An 18,226-nucleotide genomic window follows, 5' to 3' on the forward strand; every position below is an offset into this window, starting at 1 on the left:
CAAAGGTACAACTATATTTTTCACAGTGTTTGAATGTTCCTGCTGTCCACTCTAACTGGAGTACAGCTGTGGGTGTTTCCTCCTTGTCTTCCCCCACCCCGCCCCAATGTACCCCTTCCCATCCCGCGGCTAACTCCTCCAACATTATACGAAAAATGACTTTTAGGCCATTAGATGTAGCAAGAAAGACAGCATCTGAGCAAGTCAGAAAATAAGCCTCGTGACCATTTAAGAAGGTGTGATTGTGACTGTAGGCTATCTTGTACAAGTTGTAGTTGTACGTCAAGTTTCGCTCAAAACGACATATTATACTCACAGATCTTGAATCAGCTGCGATGCTCTACTCCTCAGCTAAATAAGAATGTGGCAGCATTTCCTTCAGTGTTATATATTTTTTCGACGATGTACTTTTGAACTTTCTATACAAGGAAGACAGCAAGACAAAGTTTACCGCTGTCTGTAAAAGATTGCAGCTTTTGTTGTCACATGACATAAGAGTCACGGGAAGTAACTCGCGTTTCAACATCTCTTCTTAAAATGCAATTGTTTCCCCTCCCAGTCTACGAAAAAAAAACCGTGGCTCCACTTTTAGTTTTACTTTGCCAGGTGATAAAGGAATTATGTTTTCAGTGTTTCTAAAAAATAAAATATAAAATAATAAATGCGTTACTTGGAAGTTAAAATGTTACAAAAGTGCCCATCAGTGGCAATATCTTGACAATAACGATGTTCTTACTCACACACTCTACCCGAGTTGTCATTATATTGAATAAGGAACACCCCCCGCCTTACCTACAAACAGGAGGGGGTTATCCTTATTCAAAATATCACGACGGTAGCTAGGCCACAGTAAGCAATTTGTCTTTGTCATTTTAAAGTCAACTTGTGTGGGTTTTTTTGTTGTGTTTTTTTGTGTTTTTCACTTTTTTACGAATAAATGTTTTAACATTGAGGGGGGAATCGAGACGAGGGTGTGGTGTATGTGTGTGTGTGTCTGTCTGTCTGTCTGTCTGTGCGTGTGTGTGTGTGTAGAGCGATTCAGACTAAACTACTGGACCAATCTTTATGAAATTTTACATGAGAGTTCCTGGGAATGATATCCCCGGACGTTTTTTTCTTTTTTTCGATAAATGTCTTTGATGACGTCATATCCGGCTTTTTGTAAAAGTTGAGGCGGCACTGTCACACCCTCATTTTTCAATCAAATTGATTGAAATTTTGGCCAAGCAATCTTCGACGAAGGCCGGACTTCGGTATCGCATTTCAGCTTGGTGGCTTAAAAATTAATTAATGACTTTGGTCATTAAAAATCTGAAAATTGTAAAAAACAAAAAAAAACATTTATAAAACGATCCAAATTTACGTTCATCTTATTTTTTATCATGTTCTGATTCCAAAAACATATAAATATGTTATATTTGGATTAAAAACAAGCTCTGAAAATTAAAAATATAAAAATTATGATCAAAATTAAATTTCCGAAATCGATTTAAAAACATTTTTATCTTCTTGTCGGTTCCTGATTCCAAAAACATATAGATATGATATGTTTGGAAACACGCTCAGAAACTTAAAACGAAGAGAGGTACAGTAAAGCGTGCTATGAAGCACAGCGCAACCGCTACCGCGCCAAACAGGCTCGTCACTTTCACTGCCTTTTGCACTAGCGGCGGACTACGTTCAGTTTCATTCTGTGAGTTCCACAGCTTGACTAAATGTAGTAATTTCGCCTTACGCGACTTGTTTCAGTCTTTCATTCTTTTCTGTTTAGTCATTCTTTTTCTTTTTTTCTTTAGTGACCGTTCCACCATAACAATGTTAGTCAGTGCATATTCAGTCTCAGAAAGAAGTATAATCAGTGAAATCAGTGTTTGCTGAGCACGGTTAGCATGTATTTCTCCTTCACTGAACATGGAATATGACAGTGACTTTCACGTGTATTATCTATATCTATATACGGCTTGTGTGTGTGTGTGTCTGTCTGTCTGTCTGTGTGTTCACGATTCACGGCCAAAGTTCTCGATGGATCTGCTTCAAATTTGGTTGGTACATTCAGGTAGACCCCGGACACAATCGTGGAAAATTTTGAACACGTGCATGGTCTCAGCGCGCAGCACTGAACCGATTTTGGTTTTTCTGTACATCCATTCCCTGTAACTCTTCCTTATCTTCTCCAGTGTTTTGCGCGTTTATCTCCATTCCTTCGTACGGTGCGCCGGCGAAACCGGCGTACACCCGGTTTGCCGGGTCCCCGGCGAAGCCGGATATTCGGCTCTACTTCTTCCCGGCGAAGCCGTACCCGGCGAAGCGGGTATTCATCTAGTATATTATATATTTTGTAGTGTCACAGTATTGCATTGCAGTCAGTGCAGTTGCAGTGCATTGTATTGCGGCATTGCCGACATTGCATTGCATGCATGGACGTTGTCATCACCAACATACCGTCACTGACACCCAATAGCACACAGAGACATGTTATAGATACGTCGACATTTGGAATTCCACACCAGAACATGATGTTAAAGTGAATTGTTGCTTCTCCGCACAGTGTACTGTGGCACTGGTCCAACTGTGAACACCAGTAAAACGGTGCTTCAGTATGGAAAGTCGTTTGGCTCATAACTAATACACGTGTAATAAATAATTCATACACGTGCAAGGAATAATTTATACACGTGTAAGAAATAATGTATACACGTGTAAGAAATAATTGATACACGTGTAAGAAATAAATACACGTGTATAAATTATGTTTTACTCACGTGTATGAATTATTTATTACACGTGTATTGGTTATGAGCCAAACGGCTTTCCATATTTCAGATCAGAATAACCATCAGAATTTACATGCACTGTGTTCACAACGACGGGAAAAGAAATAGAGAATACTACATGGCTTGCTGTGTCGTACCAGATTTACACGAGTTGGTTTTTTTTAATATTGAACTGCGGGCCAAAGCAAGCTGTTCACCATTTCAAAAAGCAACGAGGGTAAATCTGGTACGAAACATCAAGCCACGTATTATTCTGTTTATCATACATACTGTACTTACGTGTATTTTACTGAAAATGTCCTGCAGTCGAGGCAGCTAAATTGAAGACGCTTGTTTTGGAACCGAATAGTGACGGGTTTTCCTGTGATATGTGGTACTTCCTTCTTTCTAATTTCCTATCGAAGATAACGAATCCTTTCCTCAGAAGCAATTGTGTGTGTGTGTGTGTGTGTGTGTGTGTGTGTGTGTGTGTGTGTGTGTGTGTGTGTGTGTGTGTGTGTGTGTGTGTGTGTACGTGCGTGCGTGCGTGCGTGTGTACGTACGTGTGTGTTGGGGCGTGTTTGTTAATTTTTTAAATTTTTTTTTTAACATCTATATTACAAAAACTAGTATTCAAGTGATGCGTGCGTGCGTGCGGGCGTGCGTGTTTTTACATTTATTACATTCAGTCAAGTTTTGACTAAATGTTTTAACGTAAAAGGGAAATCGAGACGAGGGTCGTGCTGTATGTGTGTGTGTGTGTGTGTGTGTGTGTGTGTGTGTGTGTGTGTGTGTGTGTGTGTGTCTGTCTGTCTGTCTGTCTGTCTGTCTGTCTGTCTGTCTGTGCTTGTGTGTGTGTAGAGTGATTCAGACCAAACTACTGGACCGATCTTTATGAAATTTGACATGAGAGTTCCTGGGAATGATATCCCCGGACGTATTTTTTTCTTTTTTTCGATAAATACTTTTGATGACGTCATATCCGGCTTTTTGTAAAAGTTGAGGCGGCACTGTCACACCCTCATTTTTCAATCAAATTGATTGAAATTTTGGCCAAGCAATCTTCGACGAAGGCCGGACTTCGGTATTGCATTTCAGCTTGGTGGCTTAAAAATTAATTGATGACTTTGGTCATTAAAAATCTGAAAATTGTAAAAAAAATAAGTTCTTTTTAAAACGATCCAAATTTACGTTCATCTTATTCTTCATCATTTTCTGATTCCAAAAACATATAAATATGTTATATTCGGATTAAAAACAAGCTCTGAAAATTAGAAATATAAAAATTATTATTAAAATAAAATTTCCGAAATCGATTTAAAAACAATTTCATCTTATTCCTTGTGGGTTCCTGATTCCAAAAACATATAGATATGATATGTTTGGATTAAAAACACGCTCAAAACGTTAAAAAGAATAGAGCTAAAGAAAAGCGTGCTATCCTTCTCAGCGCAACTATACCCCGCTCTACTTGTCAATTTCACTGCCTTTGCATCGAGCGGTGGACTGATTGACGATGCTACGAGTATACGCTCTTGCTGTAAAAATGCAGTGAGTTCAGTTTCATTCTGTTAGTTCGACAGCTCGACTAAATGTTGTATTTTCGCCTTACGCGACTTGTTTTTCTTTCAAATGTTTGTTTTAATCTGTGTTAGTGTTATCTCAAGCAGTTCCTTGCGCCAAAAGAGTTTTGCAGAAGTTTCCCTATTCTTCTTACAATATCTTTTCATCTGTGTTGGTTTTTACAAGTTTTGACTACATGTTTAAACATCGACTGGGAATCGAGACGAGGGTGGCGGTGTATGTGTGTGAGTATGTGTGTATGGTTGTGTGTATAGAACGATTCCAAGAAAACTACTAAACCGATCTTCATGAAACTGGCGGGTATGATATCCCGAGACGGTTTTTGGCTCACGTAAGTGTAGCCTATGCGATGCTAAACTTTGTCTGTCTGTGCGTGTGTATGTGTGTGTATGTGATAGAAACTTTAACATTTGACTAAACACAGAAATACTAATTTTACCTGGTTATTATCCAAGCAACAGCTTCAAAATATTGAAGCAATGATCAACATTTCGTCGGCACGTATATAGTTAAAGTGTGTATCCAAAGAAAACGGGTGGTGGGTTTTTTTTGGGGGGGTAAAAACAGCTGACTGATTTGTGTCGTGTGTGGTATGTAGACCAGGTCAGGGGTCAAGGTTAGGTCAGATCGCGTGAAGGATTGTGGTATAGATACAGTTATCACCGAGCTGCAGTTCGCCGATTCGGAGAAGACGATTTCACATTGTTCGGTTTCGTAGCTCCAGAAAAATAGATAAAGAAGATACCAAAGGAGATTTCCTACAGGTTAATCTGCACAGCGTGTTTCCAGTGTCTGCGCGAGGAAGCGCTGTCGAAAGCGCAGTGTCGATCTGGCCATCAGTCTGGCAGTCGTATCCCCGTAAGTGAGGCTACAGACAGACAGATCTAGATCTAGTGTCTCGCACTCTTGCACCGTGTCACCTATCTTACTGTGTGTGTGTGTGTGTGTGTGTGTGTGTGTGTGTGTGTGTGTGTGTGTGTGTGTGTGTGTGTGTGTGTGTGTGTGTGTGTGTGTGTGTGTGTGTGTGTGTGTGTGTGTGTGACGGAGTGATTGAGTTTGTGTTACTGTTTGTCGATTTCTTACGTGAGCCTTGAAGGCTTCGCCTCTTGTTTCTCCATTTTTTCGATAAATATCTTTGATGACGTCATATCCGGCTTTTAGTGAAAGTTGAGGCCGCACTGTCACGCCCTCATTTTTCAAACAAATTGATTGACATTTTGGTCAAGCAACGGCTTCGACGAAGTCCGGACCATTGGGATTGCATTTCAGCGTTAAAAAAAATCCTGGCTGCCTGACTATACATTCTGTGAGAATGATCAGGCAACCCTGCATGATAAGAGTTACCTCATTTGAACGTATAGCCAAGAAAGACTTACCTCACTTTGCTCCTAGAAATGTCCTTAACTGTCCGGTTATTTTTTCTTCTTCATTTCTTTTTCTCAAAGGAGCAATAGCGAGTCTCTAATATCACTGGCATTATGTGCTTGCCACACGGGTAAACAGTAAGTGTTGTACTGACCTTGCATTATTTAGGTTGTATTGAATAATGGGGAGTTTCATAATCTGAGAAAGAAAAACAATTAAGCAAGAAACTGAAACCCAGGTGCACATGTGCACAGTAAGTGTTGTATGTGTAAGTAAGTAAGTAAGTAAGTAAGTAAGTAAGTAAGTAAGTAAGTAAGTAAGTAAGTAAGTAAGTAAGTAAGTAAGTAAGTAAGCACAGTTAAATAATACCCCCATTCCACACAACCGTTCTAGGTCCCGTTCCCGTACCGACCAAGGACGGCTGCCACAACAATGGAACGCTGCGCAAACGGCCGTTTTTGGCATCTTTCAGCAGCGTCTGACCATAGTGGCAGCCGTCCTGGAGACGGCTGGGAACGGAAGCTAGAACGGATGTGTGGAATGTGGGTATGACAACTCAGTGTGTGAGAGCGCTACCGTTGCGTTACCGTTGTTTTAAGTTCCTTTAACGATCCAAGCGTTCTGTTACCGTTCCATTACCGTTCATTCTGATCGGGAGGGGAACGGCTAACATTTTGAACATGCAGCCCAAACTCAACCGTCCCTACCGACCCTACCGTTCAAAGCAGTTCCGTTAACGATCATTTACGTTCCATTGCGGTTCCCTCCCGATCCCTCCCGTGCCCGCAACGTTCCTTGGTCGGTACGGGAACGGGACCTAGAACGGTTGTGTGGAATAGGGGTATTTGGCAGTGTGCATACTATCTCGTTCATGCCTCTTACCATATCTGAGGTATGATGACCACACACACACACACACACACACACACACACACACACACACACACACACACACACACACTTACATCCAGTGTTATAAATTATATATATTACTAGCTGTACCCGTTTTCTAAGTCCGTACGCGGCTGATACACACACACACACACACACACACACACACACACACACACACACACACACACACACACACACACACACACACACACACACACACACACACACACACACACACACACACACACACACACACAGAAACGAGCTTTATAAGTTTGAAGAGAGATCGATAACAGATAATAGATTTGTTTTAATTTGTGTTTTTTTGAAAAGAAATATCAAGAAAAATGAATCTGAAAATCACTGCAAACAGTCCTAGATATCTGTACAATTAAACAAGTCGCGTAAGGCGAAAATACAATATTTAGTCAAGTAGCTGTGGAACTCACAGAATGAAACTGAACGCAACGCAACGCAGCAAGACCGTATACTCGTAGCATCGTCACTCCACCACTCGTAGCATCGTCAGTCCACCGCTCATGGCAAAGGCAGTGAAATTGACAAGAAGAGCGGGGTAGTAGTTGCGCTAAGAAGGATAGCACGCTTTTCTGTACCTCTCTTTGTTTTAACTTTCTGAGCGTGTTTTTAATCCAAACATATCATATCTATATGTTTTTGGAATCAGGAACCAATAAGGAATAAGATGAAAGTGTTTTTAAATTGATTTCGAAAAAAAAATTTGATAATAATTTTTATATATTTAATTTTCAGAGCTTGTTTTTAATCCGAATATAACATATTTATATGTTTTTGGAATCAGCAAATGATGGAGAATAAGATAAACGTAAATTTGGATCATTTTATACATTTTTATTTTTTTTTACAATTTTCAGATTTTTAATGACCAAAGTCATTAATTAATTTTTAAGCCACCAAGCTGAAATGCAATACCGAAGTCCGGGCTTCGTCGAAGATTACTTGACCAAAATTTCAACCAATTTGGTTGAAAAATGAGGGCGTGACAGTGCCGCCTCAACTTTCACGAAAAGCCGGATATGACGTCATCAAAGACATTTATCAAAAAAATGAAAAAAACGTTCGGGGATTACATACCCAGGAACTCTCATGTCAAATTTCATAAAGATCGGTCCAGTAGTTTAGTCTGAATCGCTCTACACACACACACACACACACACACACACACACACACACACACACACACGCACATACACCACGACCCTCGTTTCGATTCCCCCTCGATGTTAAAATATTTAGTCAAAACTTGACTAAATATAAAAACAAGTCGCGTAAGGCGAAAATACAACATTTAGTGATCAAGTAGCTGTCGAACTCACAGAATAAAACTGAACGCAATGCAACGCAGCAAGACCGTATACTCGTAGCATCGTCAGTCCACCGCTCACGGCATAGGCAGTGAAATTGACAAGAAGAGCGGGGTAGTAGTTGCGCTGGGAAGGATAGCACACTTTTCTGTACCTCTCTTCGTTTTAACTTTCTGAGCGTGTTTTTAATCCAAACATATCATATCTATATGTTTTTGGAATCAGGAACCGACAAGAAATAAGATGAAAGTGTTTTTAAATTGATTTCGACAATTTAATTTTGATAATAATTTTTATATATTTAATTTTCAAAGCTTGTTTTTAATCCGAATATAACATATTTATATGTTTTTGGAATCAGCAAATGATGGAAAATATGCTTGGTCGATGTATGTATTGTAAAGCGCTAAGAGTAGACATTTTTCTAGAATAGCGCTATAAAAAAAAGTTTGCATTATTATTATTAAAATAAGATAAACGTAAATTTGGATCGTTTTATAAAAAACATATTTTTTTTACAATTTTCAGATTTTTAATGACCAAAGTCATTAATTAATGTTTAAGCCACCACGCTGAAATGCAATACCGAAGTCCGGGCTTCGTCGAACATTACCCGACCAAAATTTCAACCAATTTGGTTGAAAAATGAGGGCGTGACAGTGCCGCCTCAACTTTCACGAAAAGCCGGATATGACGTCATCAAAGACATTTATCAAAAAAATGAAAAAAACGTTCGGGGATTTCATACCCAGGAACTCTCATGTCAAATTTCATAAAGATCGGTCCAGTAGTTTAGTCTGAATCGCTCTACACACACACACACACACACACACACACACACACACACACACACACACACACACACACAGACACACACACACACACACACACACACACACACACACACGCACATACACCCCGACCCTCGTCTCGATTCCCCCCTCTACGTTAAAACATTTAGTCAAAACTTGACTAAATGTAAAAACAAGTCGCGTAAGGCGAAAATACAATATTTAGTCAAGTAGCTGTCGAACTCACAGAATGAAACTGAACGCACTGCCATTTTTCAGCAAGACCGTATACTCGTAGCATCGTCAGTCCACCGCTCATGGCAAAGGCAGTGAAATTGACAAGAAGAGCGGGGTAGTAGTTGCGCTGAGAAGGATAGCACGCTTTTCTGTACCTCTCTTCGTTTTAACTTTCTGAGCGTGTTTTTAATCCAAACATATCATATCTACATGTTTTTGGAATCAGGAACCGACAAGGAATAAGATGAAAGTGTTTTTAAATTGATTTCGACAATTTAATTTTGATAATAATTTTTATATATTTAATTTTCAGAGCTTGTTTTTAATCCGAATATAACATATATATATGTTTTTGGAATCAGCAAATGATGGAAAATAAGATAAACGTAAATTTGGATCGTTTTATAAAAAAAAATTTTTTTTTACAATTTTCAGATTTTTAATGACCAAAGTCATTAATTTATTTTTAAGCCACCAAGCTGAAATGCAATAGCAAAGTCCGGGCTTTGTCGAAGATTACTTGACCAAAATTTCAACCAATTTGGTTGAAAAATGAGGGCGTGACAGTGCCGCCTCAACTTTCACGAAAAGCCGGATATGACGTCATCAAAGACATTTATCAAAAAAATGAAAAAAAACTTTCGGGGATTTCATACCCAGGAACTCTCATGTCAAATTTCATAAAGATCGGTCCAGTAGTTTAGTCTGAATCGCTCTACACACACACACACACACACACACACACACAGACACACACACACACGCACATACACCACGACCCTCGTTTCGATTCCCCCTCGATGTTAAAATATTTAGTCAAAACTTGACTAAATATAATGATCTGATAGGTGCTAAATTAAAACAGAACAGATCTTGGAACTCAAAACACGCACTCCGGAATCGTCAAATATTGTTGCTAATAGGTACACTTGAACATACAAAATTAATGATCTGTATTGATTTAAAGTGTGACCTAAACAAATCTTAATATAGCCTGTGCATATCATGACTCACATAGAGGACGATGTCTTATTAATATGTTACAGCCGATTGTTTTGCACCTACATTCAGATCACTTTCTTTGAGTGCCACTTAAAATAATAAAAACAACTCATAATCAGTTCATGTACACAAAGCAAATGTTTGTGATTTAAAACCATGAATTACTTTATGAATGTAAACCTTGTTACGACAAAATCATGTACACACAGACAATAAAGAAAAGAATAATAGGCTGAAAGGTATTCGGTGCTTAAGAGCTTTTAAAACACAATGAATAAATAAAAACTTGCACAAGGCTGTGGCTACCAGAACACACATGGAAAACTTTTATTTTTGCAAAGTTTTTGAGCATGTATAGTTCCTTTCTTTTTGTGTGTGCATTTAGTCAATTTTGACTAATTTTGTAACACAGACCGGCAATCGAGTCGAGGGTAGTGGTGTGTGTGTGTGTGTGTGTGTGTGTGTGTGTGTGTGTGTGTGTGTGTGTGTGTGTGTGTGTGTGTGTGTGTGTGTGTGTTTCAATGTAAACGAAACACCTTCCCCAATCCCTACGGTCTGCCAGAAAACTTAGCTTGTGTACCACATACGAACAGTTCATTCTCCACAGGACCCAGGCAGACAGGTTCTTAGGAACCGCCATCTGCAGCAGACGCTAAGGTGGCCAGGGCTTTGTCAAGGTGCTCAGAGTCAACGGAGTGGAACATGCGCAAGGTCACCATGGCACGCAGGTAGGGTTCCCGCACGGCTCGCCGGGACACTGAGCTCAGCTTCAGGAGAAGCAACCGACCGTGTCCGCCTGCGACCATGTGACTGTAGGCACGGTTGAACTGGAAGAGGCAGGGCGCGCTATCCAGGTAGTCAGGGGAGAGAAGCACGAGGACGGCGCTGCTGTCCTGCAGTCGCTTGATGGCCTCGTCCATCTCCACGGATCCCGGCAGGCAGTCGCGGAGAGGCAGGTAGGAGGACAGGCCGTGGCGCTCCAGGGCCGGCAGCAGGATTTCCCTCACCCACTTCACGTCCTCCTCGCTGTCCCCGTTCATACTGATGAAGACGTCGAAGCGTTGGCTGCTCAGGAGGGCGGGGAAATGGTTCTTCTGGCGGCGTGCTGCTTGTGCTGCCGAACACCTGTGAGCCACCAGCACCACCTCGTAGCGAAAGATCACCAGCAGCAAGGCCACTCCTACCACCACCACCAAGGTGGCAATGAGGGCGGCATGGTAGGGAGTGTGGACATCTGGGTGTCTGTTGCAGCCCAGGTCGTCCCGAGTGGCTGTGAGGAGAAGAACCCTCCCCCCGTCGTCCTTGGTGCAGGTGATTCCCTTCAGCTGGTGACCCTGCCCGTGGGCTAGCCACATCGGGAACCACTCAAGGTCGCACGAGCATTTCAGCGTGTGGAGGTCCAAACGCACAACTCGTGTTTCCAAGGCCTGTATGGTGGCTGGCAGCTGGCTGAGGTCGTTGTGAGTCAGGTCCACCACCTCAGCGTTTTTCAGCAGACGTGGTGAGTTCTCCTCGATACAGCTCAGGTCGTTGTGTCGCAGGTCAACCTTCTTGGCGCGAGACAGATAGTCCCAGGGCGGCAGCCGGTGAATCAAGTTGTTAGCCAGGTCGAGAACGAGGTGGTGACCTTTAGGCATGACCTGAGGAAGTGACGTCATGCCAGCGCCGTCACATCCAATGACGACATGGTTTTCGGCAGGCCGGTCCTCGCAGTGACACCCAGGAGGACAATGCTTCTTCACCGGACACACCAGCTCGTCCAGGGGAAGGTCGACGATAGGAACGCCGTGAAACTTGGCCGGCGTGTTACACGTGGCGTTGAAATAGTCGCGCCACAAAACCTTCCTCAGCTTCTGGCCCCAGTACACCAGCTCATAGAACTGGCAGTCACAGTGGAAAGGGTTGTGGCGAAAGTCGAACCCCCAGCGCATGAACTTGGCCGCCTCCGCAAGATTGTCAATGCCAAGCTTCTTCACCACCTTCGGAGGCCCCTCCACGAAGCGGTTGTATGAGAAATCGACGAAGCCAGGACCATACTCTTCGCTGAACGAGAGGTTCAACTTCCAGTGGCCGGCGTTGGAAAAGTCACTCACCAGGTTGTGGCTAAAGTTGAAGTGGCAGAATTGGTAGTGCAAGGCCATGGGCCAGGCTTCAATGGCCTTCAGGCGGTTGTATGACACAGAGAAGACGTTAAGCTCCATCAGGTCCACGTCAAAGGTCTTGGGGTGGATGTAGGAGATCTCGTTGTTGTCGAGGTACACCTCACGCAGGTACTTCAGCCCTCGAAAAGCCTCGTGAGGAACCAGTTTGATCTTGTTGTGCCTCAGGTCCAGCTTCCCCAGTTTGACCAGGCATTGCAGGTCGGGGAAGTCTTCCAGGGCGTTGTGAGACAGGCTGATGGCTCTGGTCGCCACGTAGTGACATAGGTTGGTCGGCATGGCAGTCAGACAGCTGTTTTCGTGAAGCACGTGAAACCCAGAGCAGTTTGACACAGATACATCGTATGGTTGACCGATTGTGTCAATGATGTGGGAATGTCCTGGGTGACTGCAGTCGACGCTGACTCGCAGCGTGGCCAGTGTGCTGGACGTGTACCTGAAGCAGCAAGTGCTTTCGAGGCCGGAGCAGCTGCCGGGACCACAGGGGCACTCCATACAGACGTCATCCCCGTGTGCGTTCGTCAAAGGCAACGTCATTAGCAGTGACGTCATTAGTAGAGCGGACAGGAATAATGAGTATCTCGTCGTCATGCTTTTGGAAAATGAGTCACTTCACATGCGTAGTAATTCTCCTGTCAGTGGTATAGCTTTTGAATATACTGACGGCGCATCAGTCCTGCAAGGAAGAGGTTTTAGAGTGTCTAAATGGAAGTCAATTTTATCTGTCTGACTTTCTGTCTGTCTGTCTGTCTGTCTCTCAGCCTCTCCTCCTGTCTGTCTGTCTGTCTGTCTCTCTCTCTGTCTCTCTCTGTCTCTGTCTCTCTCTCTCTCGCTCTCTCTCTCTCTCAGTCTCTCTCTCTCTATCTCTCTCTCTCTCTCTCTCTCTCTCTCTCTCTCTCTCTCTCTCTCTCTTCCCCTTCCTCTTTCTTTCTCTTTACAAAACAAATGATTCTTCTGCGCGATATAAAAACAAGTCGCGTAAGGCGAAAATACAACATTTAGTCAAGCTCAGTCAAACTCACAGAATGAATCTGAACGCATTGCATTTTTTCCGTAAGACCGTACACTCGTAGCATCGTCTGTCCACCGCTCGTGGCAAAGGCAGTGAAATTAACAATCCAGAAAAGCGCGGTAGGGCTGAGGAGGATAGCACGCTTTTTACATTTAGTCAAGTTTTGACGAAATATTTTAACATAGAGGGGGGAATCGAGACGAGGGTCTTGGTGTATGTGTGTGTGTGTGTGTATTTTTAATTTTCAGATTTTGTTTTTAATCCACATATAACATATTTATATGTTTTTGGAATCAGAAAATGATGAAGAATACGATAAACGTAATTTTGGATCGTTTTATAAAAAAAAAATTTTAATTACAATTTTCAGATTTTTAATGACCAAAGTCATTAATTAATTTTTAAGACTCCAAGCTGAAATGCAATACCAAAGTCCGGCCTTCATCGAAGATTGCTTGGCCAAACTTTCAATCAATTTGATTGAAAAATGAGGGTGTGACAGTGCCGCCTCAACTTTTACAAAATGCCGGATATGACGTCACCAAAGACATTTATCGAAAAAATGAAAAAACTGTCTGGGGATATCATACCCAGGAACTCTCATGAAAAATTTCATAAAGATCGGTCCAGTAGTTTACTCTGAATCGCTCTACACACACACACACACACACACACACACACACACACACACACACACACACACATACACCACGACCCTCGTCTCGATTCCCCCCTCTATGTTAAAACATTTAGTCAAAACTTGACTAAATGTAAAAAAAGAATTCACACGATATTCACAGTTGTAAACACTTAGGTCATCACGACCCAACCCTTAATTTACGATCCTTAAAGTTAAATGTCAATGCCGGAAACACGAGTGCAGTACATTGTATTTACATTCTTGTTGTGTGTGTCACTTGTTGAAGCTTGTAACTTTCTTCGGGTGTTAGCTTTTGCACTTGATTAGCTGCGCATGCGTATGCAATAATAGACACACTCCTTACTGTAGGTCGAACATCTTTGCTGTGAAATGAAATTACAAGCAGATAGTTTTGAACTTTTTTTTTCTTTTTTTTTTTTAGCAGACACCATTATTCATGAATATTAATGTTAACTGCTAAAGTCTATCAAAGCACGCATTTATCTTAAAAAAAAAATTAAACTTTAAAAATAACTGCCATATTTTTCTTGAATATCCTAACACATCTTATTTGGGAAACAGTTTTACTTTAATTGAGGGAATTGTTTTTCATTATTCAGATTTGTTGAATGCCAGTTGTAAGCTTGTTCGTGAAAACGGGGGACGGTGCGTGTGTTTCGAGGGCCGGGAGGGGGGACAGCAAGCTTATGTTTATGTGTCTTCACGTTGCAAATCACAAGAAATGTAATTTACTGTTGCAACTACAGTTCATTTTATAACAATGAAATAAGAATTTCAAACGGAATGAGGCAGAGCGATGTTAAGATATCAAATAACCAAAGGGAAGTAATCGCTCTTAATGCATACGACATGTGTAATAGAGTAAGCGAGAGTTGTACGGAACCTTTTCTCCTGGCACCTGAGAGAATAACAAGCATTGAAATGAACAAGCGACTTTCATCCTCAAAAAAGGATGATCACCGCAAGCTCATATGCTCATCATTCTCCAAGGCACTCCAACTAACACCTACGTACACAGTCATATACAAGAACCAGCTTTTATTCTCGACCGGACTTAGTCCTTAGATCAAGACTGGTTTTGAACAGAACAAACACACAAAAACACACATTGCAGCCAGGAGAAAAGGTTCCGTACAACTCTCGCTTACTCTATTACACATGTCGTATGCATTAAGAGCGATTACTTCCCTTTGGTTATTTGATATAATGAAATAAGAAGCAAGCTTGTGTCTTTGTTGTGACAGTGGGATGACGTGAAAAACCCCTACCCACTTGGTCCCACACTGTCCCTAAAATGCAGGGCCGGACCCAGGGGGGGGTTCCAGGGGTTCCGGAACCCCACCCCTGGAAAAAGCATGTACCTTGCTTTGACTTTTACTAGTTTTAGCACCAAAACAATGCTGCTCTTAACCCTCAAAACAAGGCCCAGAATGCACCAGATTGCACAGATTTTAACCGTTTTTCAAAAATTTTCCGGGGGAGCATGCCCCCGGACCCCCCTAGTTCGCGCGCCTGCTTTGCAGGCGCGCGCTTGTGGCTTCGCCATGGCCACTTCGCTGATTTGCCCCCCAAAAAAAGGAGGAACCCCCCCCTTACAACTCATTTGGTCCGGCCCTGAAATGGGACGCTAACATTTTATGCTCAAAATCAAAATTTACTATTCTTATGTCACAAAAACGGATATGTTCATAAGACACAAAATCCAATAGTTTCAAACACCAATTGCTAAAAAAAATTAAATGTGGGCATATAGGGATTCAGATTTCGCCCAAAATAAAAGTAGATTAAAATAGATAATATGAAAATAAACCACAGAAACATAAATACATAATTATCAAGAAAAAAGCATACATTAAAAATTAAGTAGATGTGTACTGCCGGGCAGTACATACCCCAAGCGAAGTCGTCCATCTGTGTGTACATGATTCTCTCTCTCTCTCTCTCTCTCTCTCTCTCTCTCTCTCTCTCTCTCTCTCTCTCTCTCTCTCTGTTTTAAAATGTGTCATCGATGACGTGTTTTCATACTTGCTAATGCGGCAGGCTAATCATGACGTCAAATTGAAACTTCTTGAAGTCTCTCAGAAAGGGACATGAAAACCATGTGGGGGTTACTGGTTTGGGCTGAAAAAAAACCCAACTCCACCTAAAATTCAAGCGCCTATGGGGCTGAATTATGCAGCATAAATTGTGAAACATCAGGATATCTCACACTTTCAATTCTGCCATCATGTCAAATCTGACAACAAACCTACCCACAAAATGTCATAAATATCGGTGTAGAATTGAGACTTAACGGTTTTTAACTGCCAAAAATAAGTTTTTTTGACTGGAATAGTTTGTCTTGAAATTCAGTTTGGGACAACGGAGCCACCCACTAAATTTCAAAAAGATAGGTGAAAATTTAAATGTAACGGTTTTCAACTGCCAAAATTATGTTTTTCTTCTGGAAAAGTATGGAGTGAAAATCAGTTGGGGACAACGAACCTACCCACAAAATTTCATAAATATCGATGAAGAATTGAGATTTAACGGTTTTTAACTGCCAAAAATAAGGTTTTTTGTCTGGAAAAGTATGTCTTAAAATTCAGTTTGGGACAACGGACCCACCCACTAAATTTCATAAAGATAGGTGAAGAATTGAAATTTACCGTTTTTTAACTGCCAAAATTATGTCTTTCTTCTGGAAAAGTATAGAGTGAAAATCAGTTGGGGACAACGAACCTACCCACAAAATTTCATAAATATCGGTGAAGAATTGAATTTTAACGGTTTTTAACTGCCAAAATTATGTTTTTCTTCTGGAAAAGTATGGAGTGAAAATAAGTTGGGGACAACAAACCTACCTTTAAAATTTCATAAGAATCAGTGAAGAAATAGGATTTAACGATTTTTTAACGGCCTTTAAATCATTGGTGATGTCATCATAACCCAGTCGTTGTAGTTGTCGTCGTAGTTGTTGGTGTTGTTGTTGTCATGTTCGTTGTCGTGATTGTTGTTGTTCTCGTGTTGTTGTTTTTGTTGTTGTTGTTGTTGTTGTTGTTGTTGTTGTTGTTGTTGTCGTCGTCGTCGTCGATGTCATTTGTTGTTGTTGTTGTTATCGTCGTCGTCGTCGTCATCGTCGTCGTTGTCAGAGGTTATTTCTAAAGATTTCATTGATAGTCTTTGTTCTCGTCACCAAGACTTGCTAAGAACAAGCTTGGAACAGCAAGAGTTCCAAGAACAAGATTAGAACAACTCATTACATCATTACCAGTACGTCATTTGTATTTAGAACACACTTTAGAAAAAAACTCTTCAGCTACAAACCAGTCACCCTCACATGGCGGAGGTGTTTGTCTAAACCACTTACTGAAATGTTTTGAGGTTTAATGACCATACACATGTTGAACCGGTGAGTGTCTTCCGCTGCTTAATTCGCAAATAACTATTTTATTAAAGTCCGCTTGAAACGCTCAAAGATGAAATTCCATGTTAAAAAGTGACAAAAGTTTCACATTTTCCCGTTGTAACAGCTTCCGATGATATTATATGAAAATTCTGATCCTCTGAGAGGATTCCCCGAAACAAAATCAGTTTGTACGCCTAATTTTAATAGAATTGTCCAAACAGTGTCGCTAATATTGTGCTAAAAGATGAATTCTAGAACAATGTCCAGACAGACACCACTTGGCCAAAAAATTTTCAGTGCTGGGAGATGAAAAAAAAAACTACCTCGCTACGCGCGGGCTTCGCCCGCGCTCCGCTTGGATTAAGTAGATGTGTACTGCCGGGCAGTACATACCCCAAGCGAAGTCGTCCATCTGTGTGTACATGATTCTCTCTCTCTCTCTCTCTCTCTCTCTCTCTCTCTCTCTCTCTCTCTCTCTCTCTCTCTTAAAATGTGTCATCGATGACGTGTTTTCATACTTGCTAATGCGGCAGGCTAATCTTGACGTCAAATTGAAACTTCTTGAAGTCTCTCAGAAAGGGACATGAAAACCATGTGGGGGTTACTGGTTTGGGCTGAAAAAAACCCAACTCCACCTAAAATTCAAGCGCCTATGGGGCTGAATTATGCAGCATAAATTGTGAAACATCAGGATATCTCACACTTTCAATTCTGCCATCATGTCAAATCTGACAACAAACCTACCCACAAAATGTCATAAATATCGGTGTAGAATTGAGACTTAACGGTTTTTAACTGCCAAAAATAAGTTTTTTTGACTGGAATAGTTTGTCTTGAAATTCAACGGGACAACGGACCCACCCACTAAATTTCATAAAGATAGGTGAAAATTTAAATGTAACGGTTTTTAACTGCCAAAATTATGTTTTTCTTCTGGAAAAGTATGGAGTGAAAATCAGTTGGGGACAACGAACCTACCCACAAAATTTCATAAATATCGATGAAGAATTGAGATTTAACGGTTTTTAACTGCCAAA

The 18,226-nt window shown here is 41.3% G+C and overlaps 2 protein-coding genes across 2 annotated transcripts in view; both read right to left on the bottom strand.

Annotated features, from left to right (window-relative positions):
- Positions 1-492, bottom strand: part of LOC138969139 (neutral amino acid uniporter 4-like) — a 37,252-nt gene extending 36,760 nt beyond the window's left edge. Inside the window, exon 1 of the mRNA XM_070341856.1 lies at positions 317-492. The gene's annotated coding sequence lies outside the window, so the exon portion shown is untranslated. The remainder of the gene's footprint in view (positions 1-316) is intronic.
- Positions 493-6,894: 6,402 nt separating this feature from the next.
- LOC138969140 (slit homolog 2 protein-like) overlaps positions 6,895-18,226 on the bottom strand; it is a 12,768-nt gene continuing 1,436 nt past the window's right edge. The window contains exon 2 of the mRNA XM_070341857.1: positions 6,895-12,804. Within this exon, the coding sequence (XP_070197958.1) occupies positions 10,596-12,719 (2,124 nt within the window). The 5' untranslated portion in view covers positions 12,720-12,804 and the 3' untranslated portion in view covers positions 6,895-10,595. The remainder of the gene's footprint in view (positions 12,805-18,226) is intronic.

The sequence above is a fragment of the Littorina saxatilis genome, linkage group LG6, assembly GCF_037325665.1.
Source record: "Littorina saxatilis isolate snail1 linkage group LG6, US_GU_Lsax_2.0, whole genome shotgun sequence".
Taxonomy (NCBI): domain Eukaryota; kingdom Metazoa; phylum Mollusca; class Gastropoda; order Littorinimorpha; family Littorinidae; genus Littorina; species Littorina saxatilis.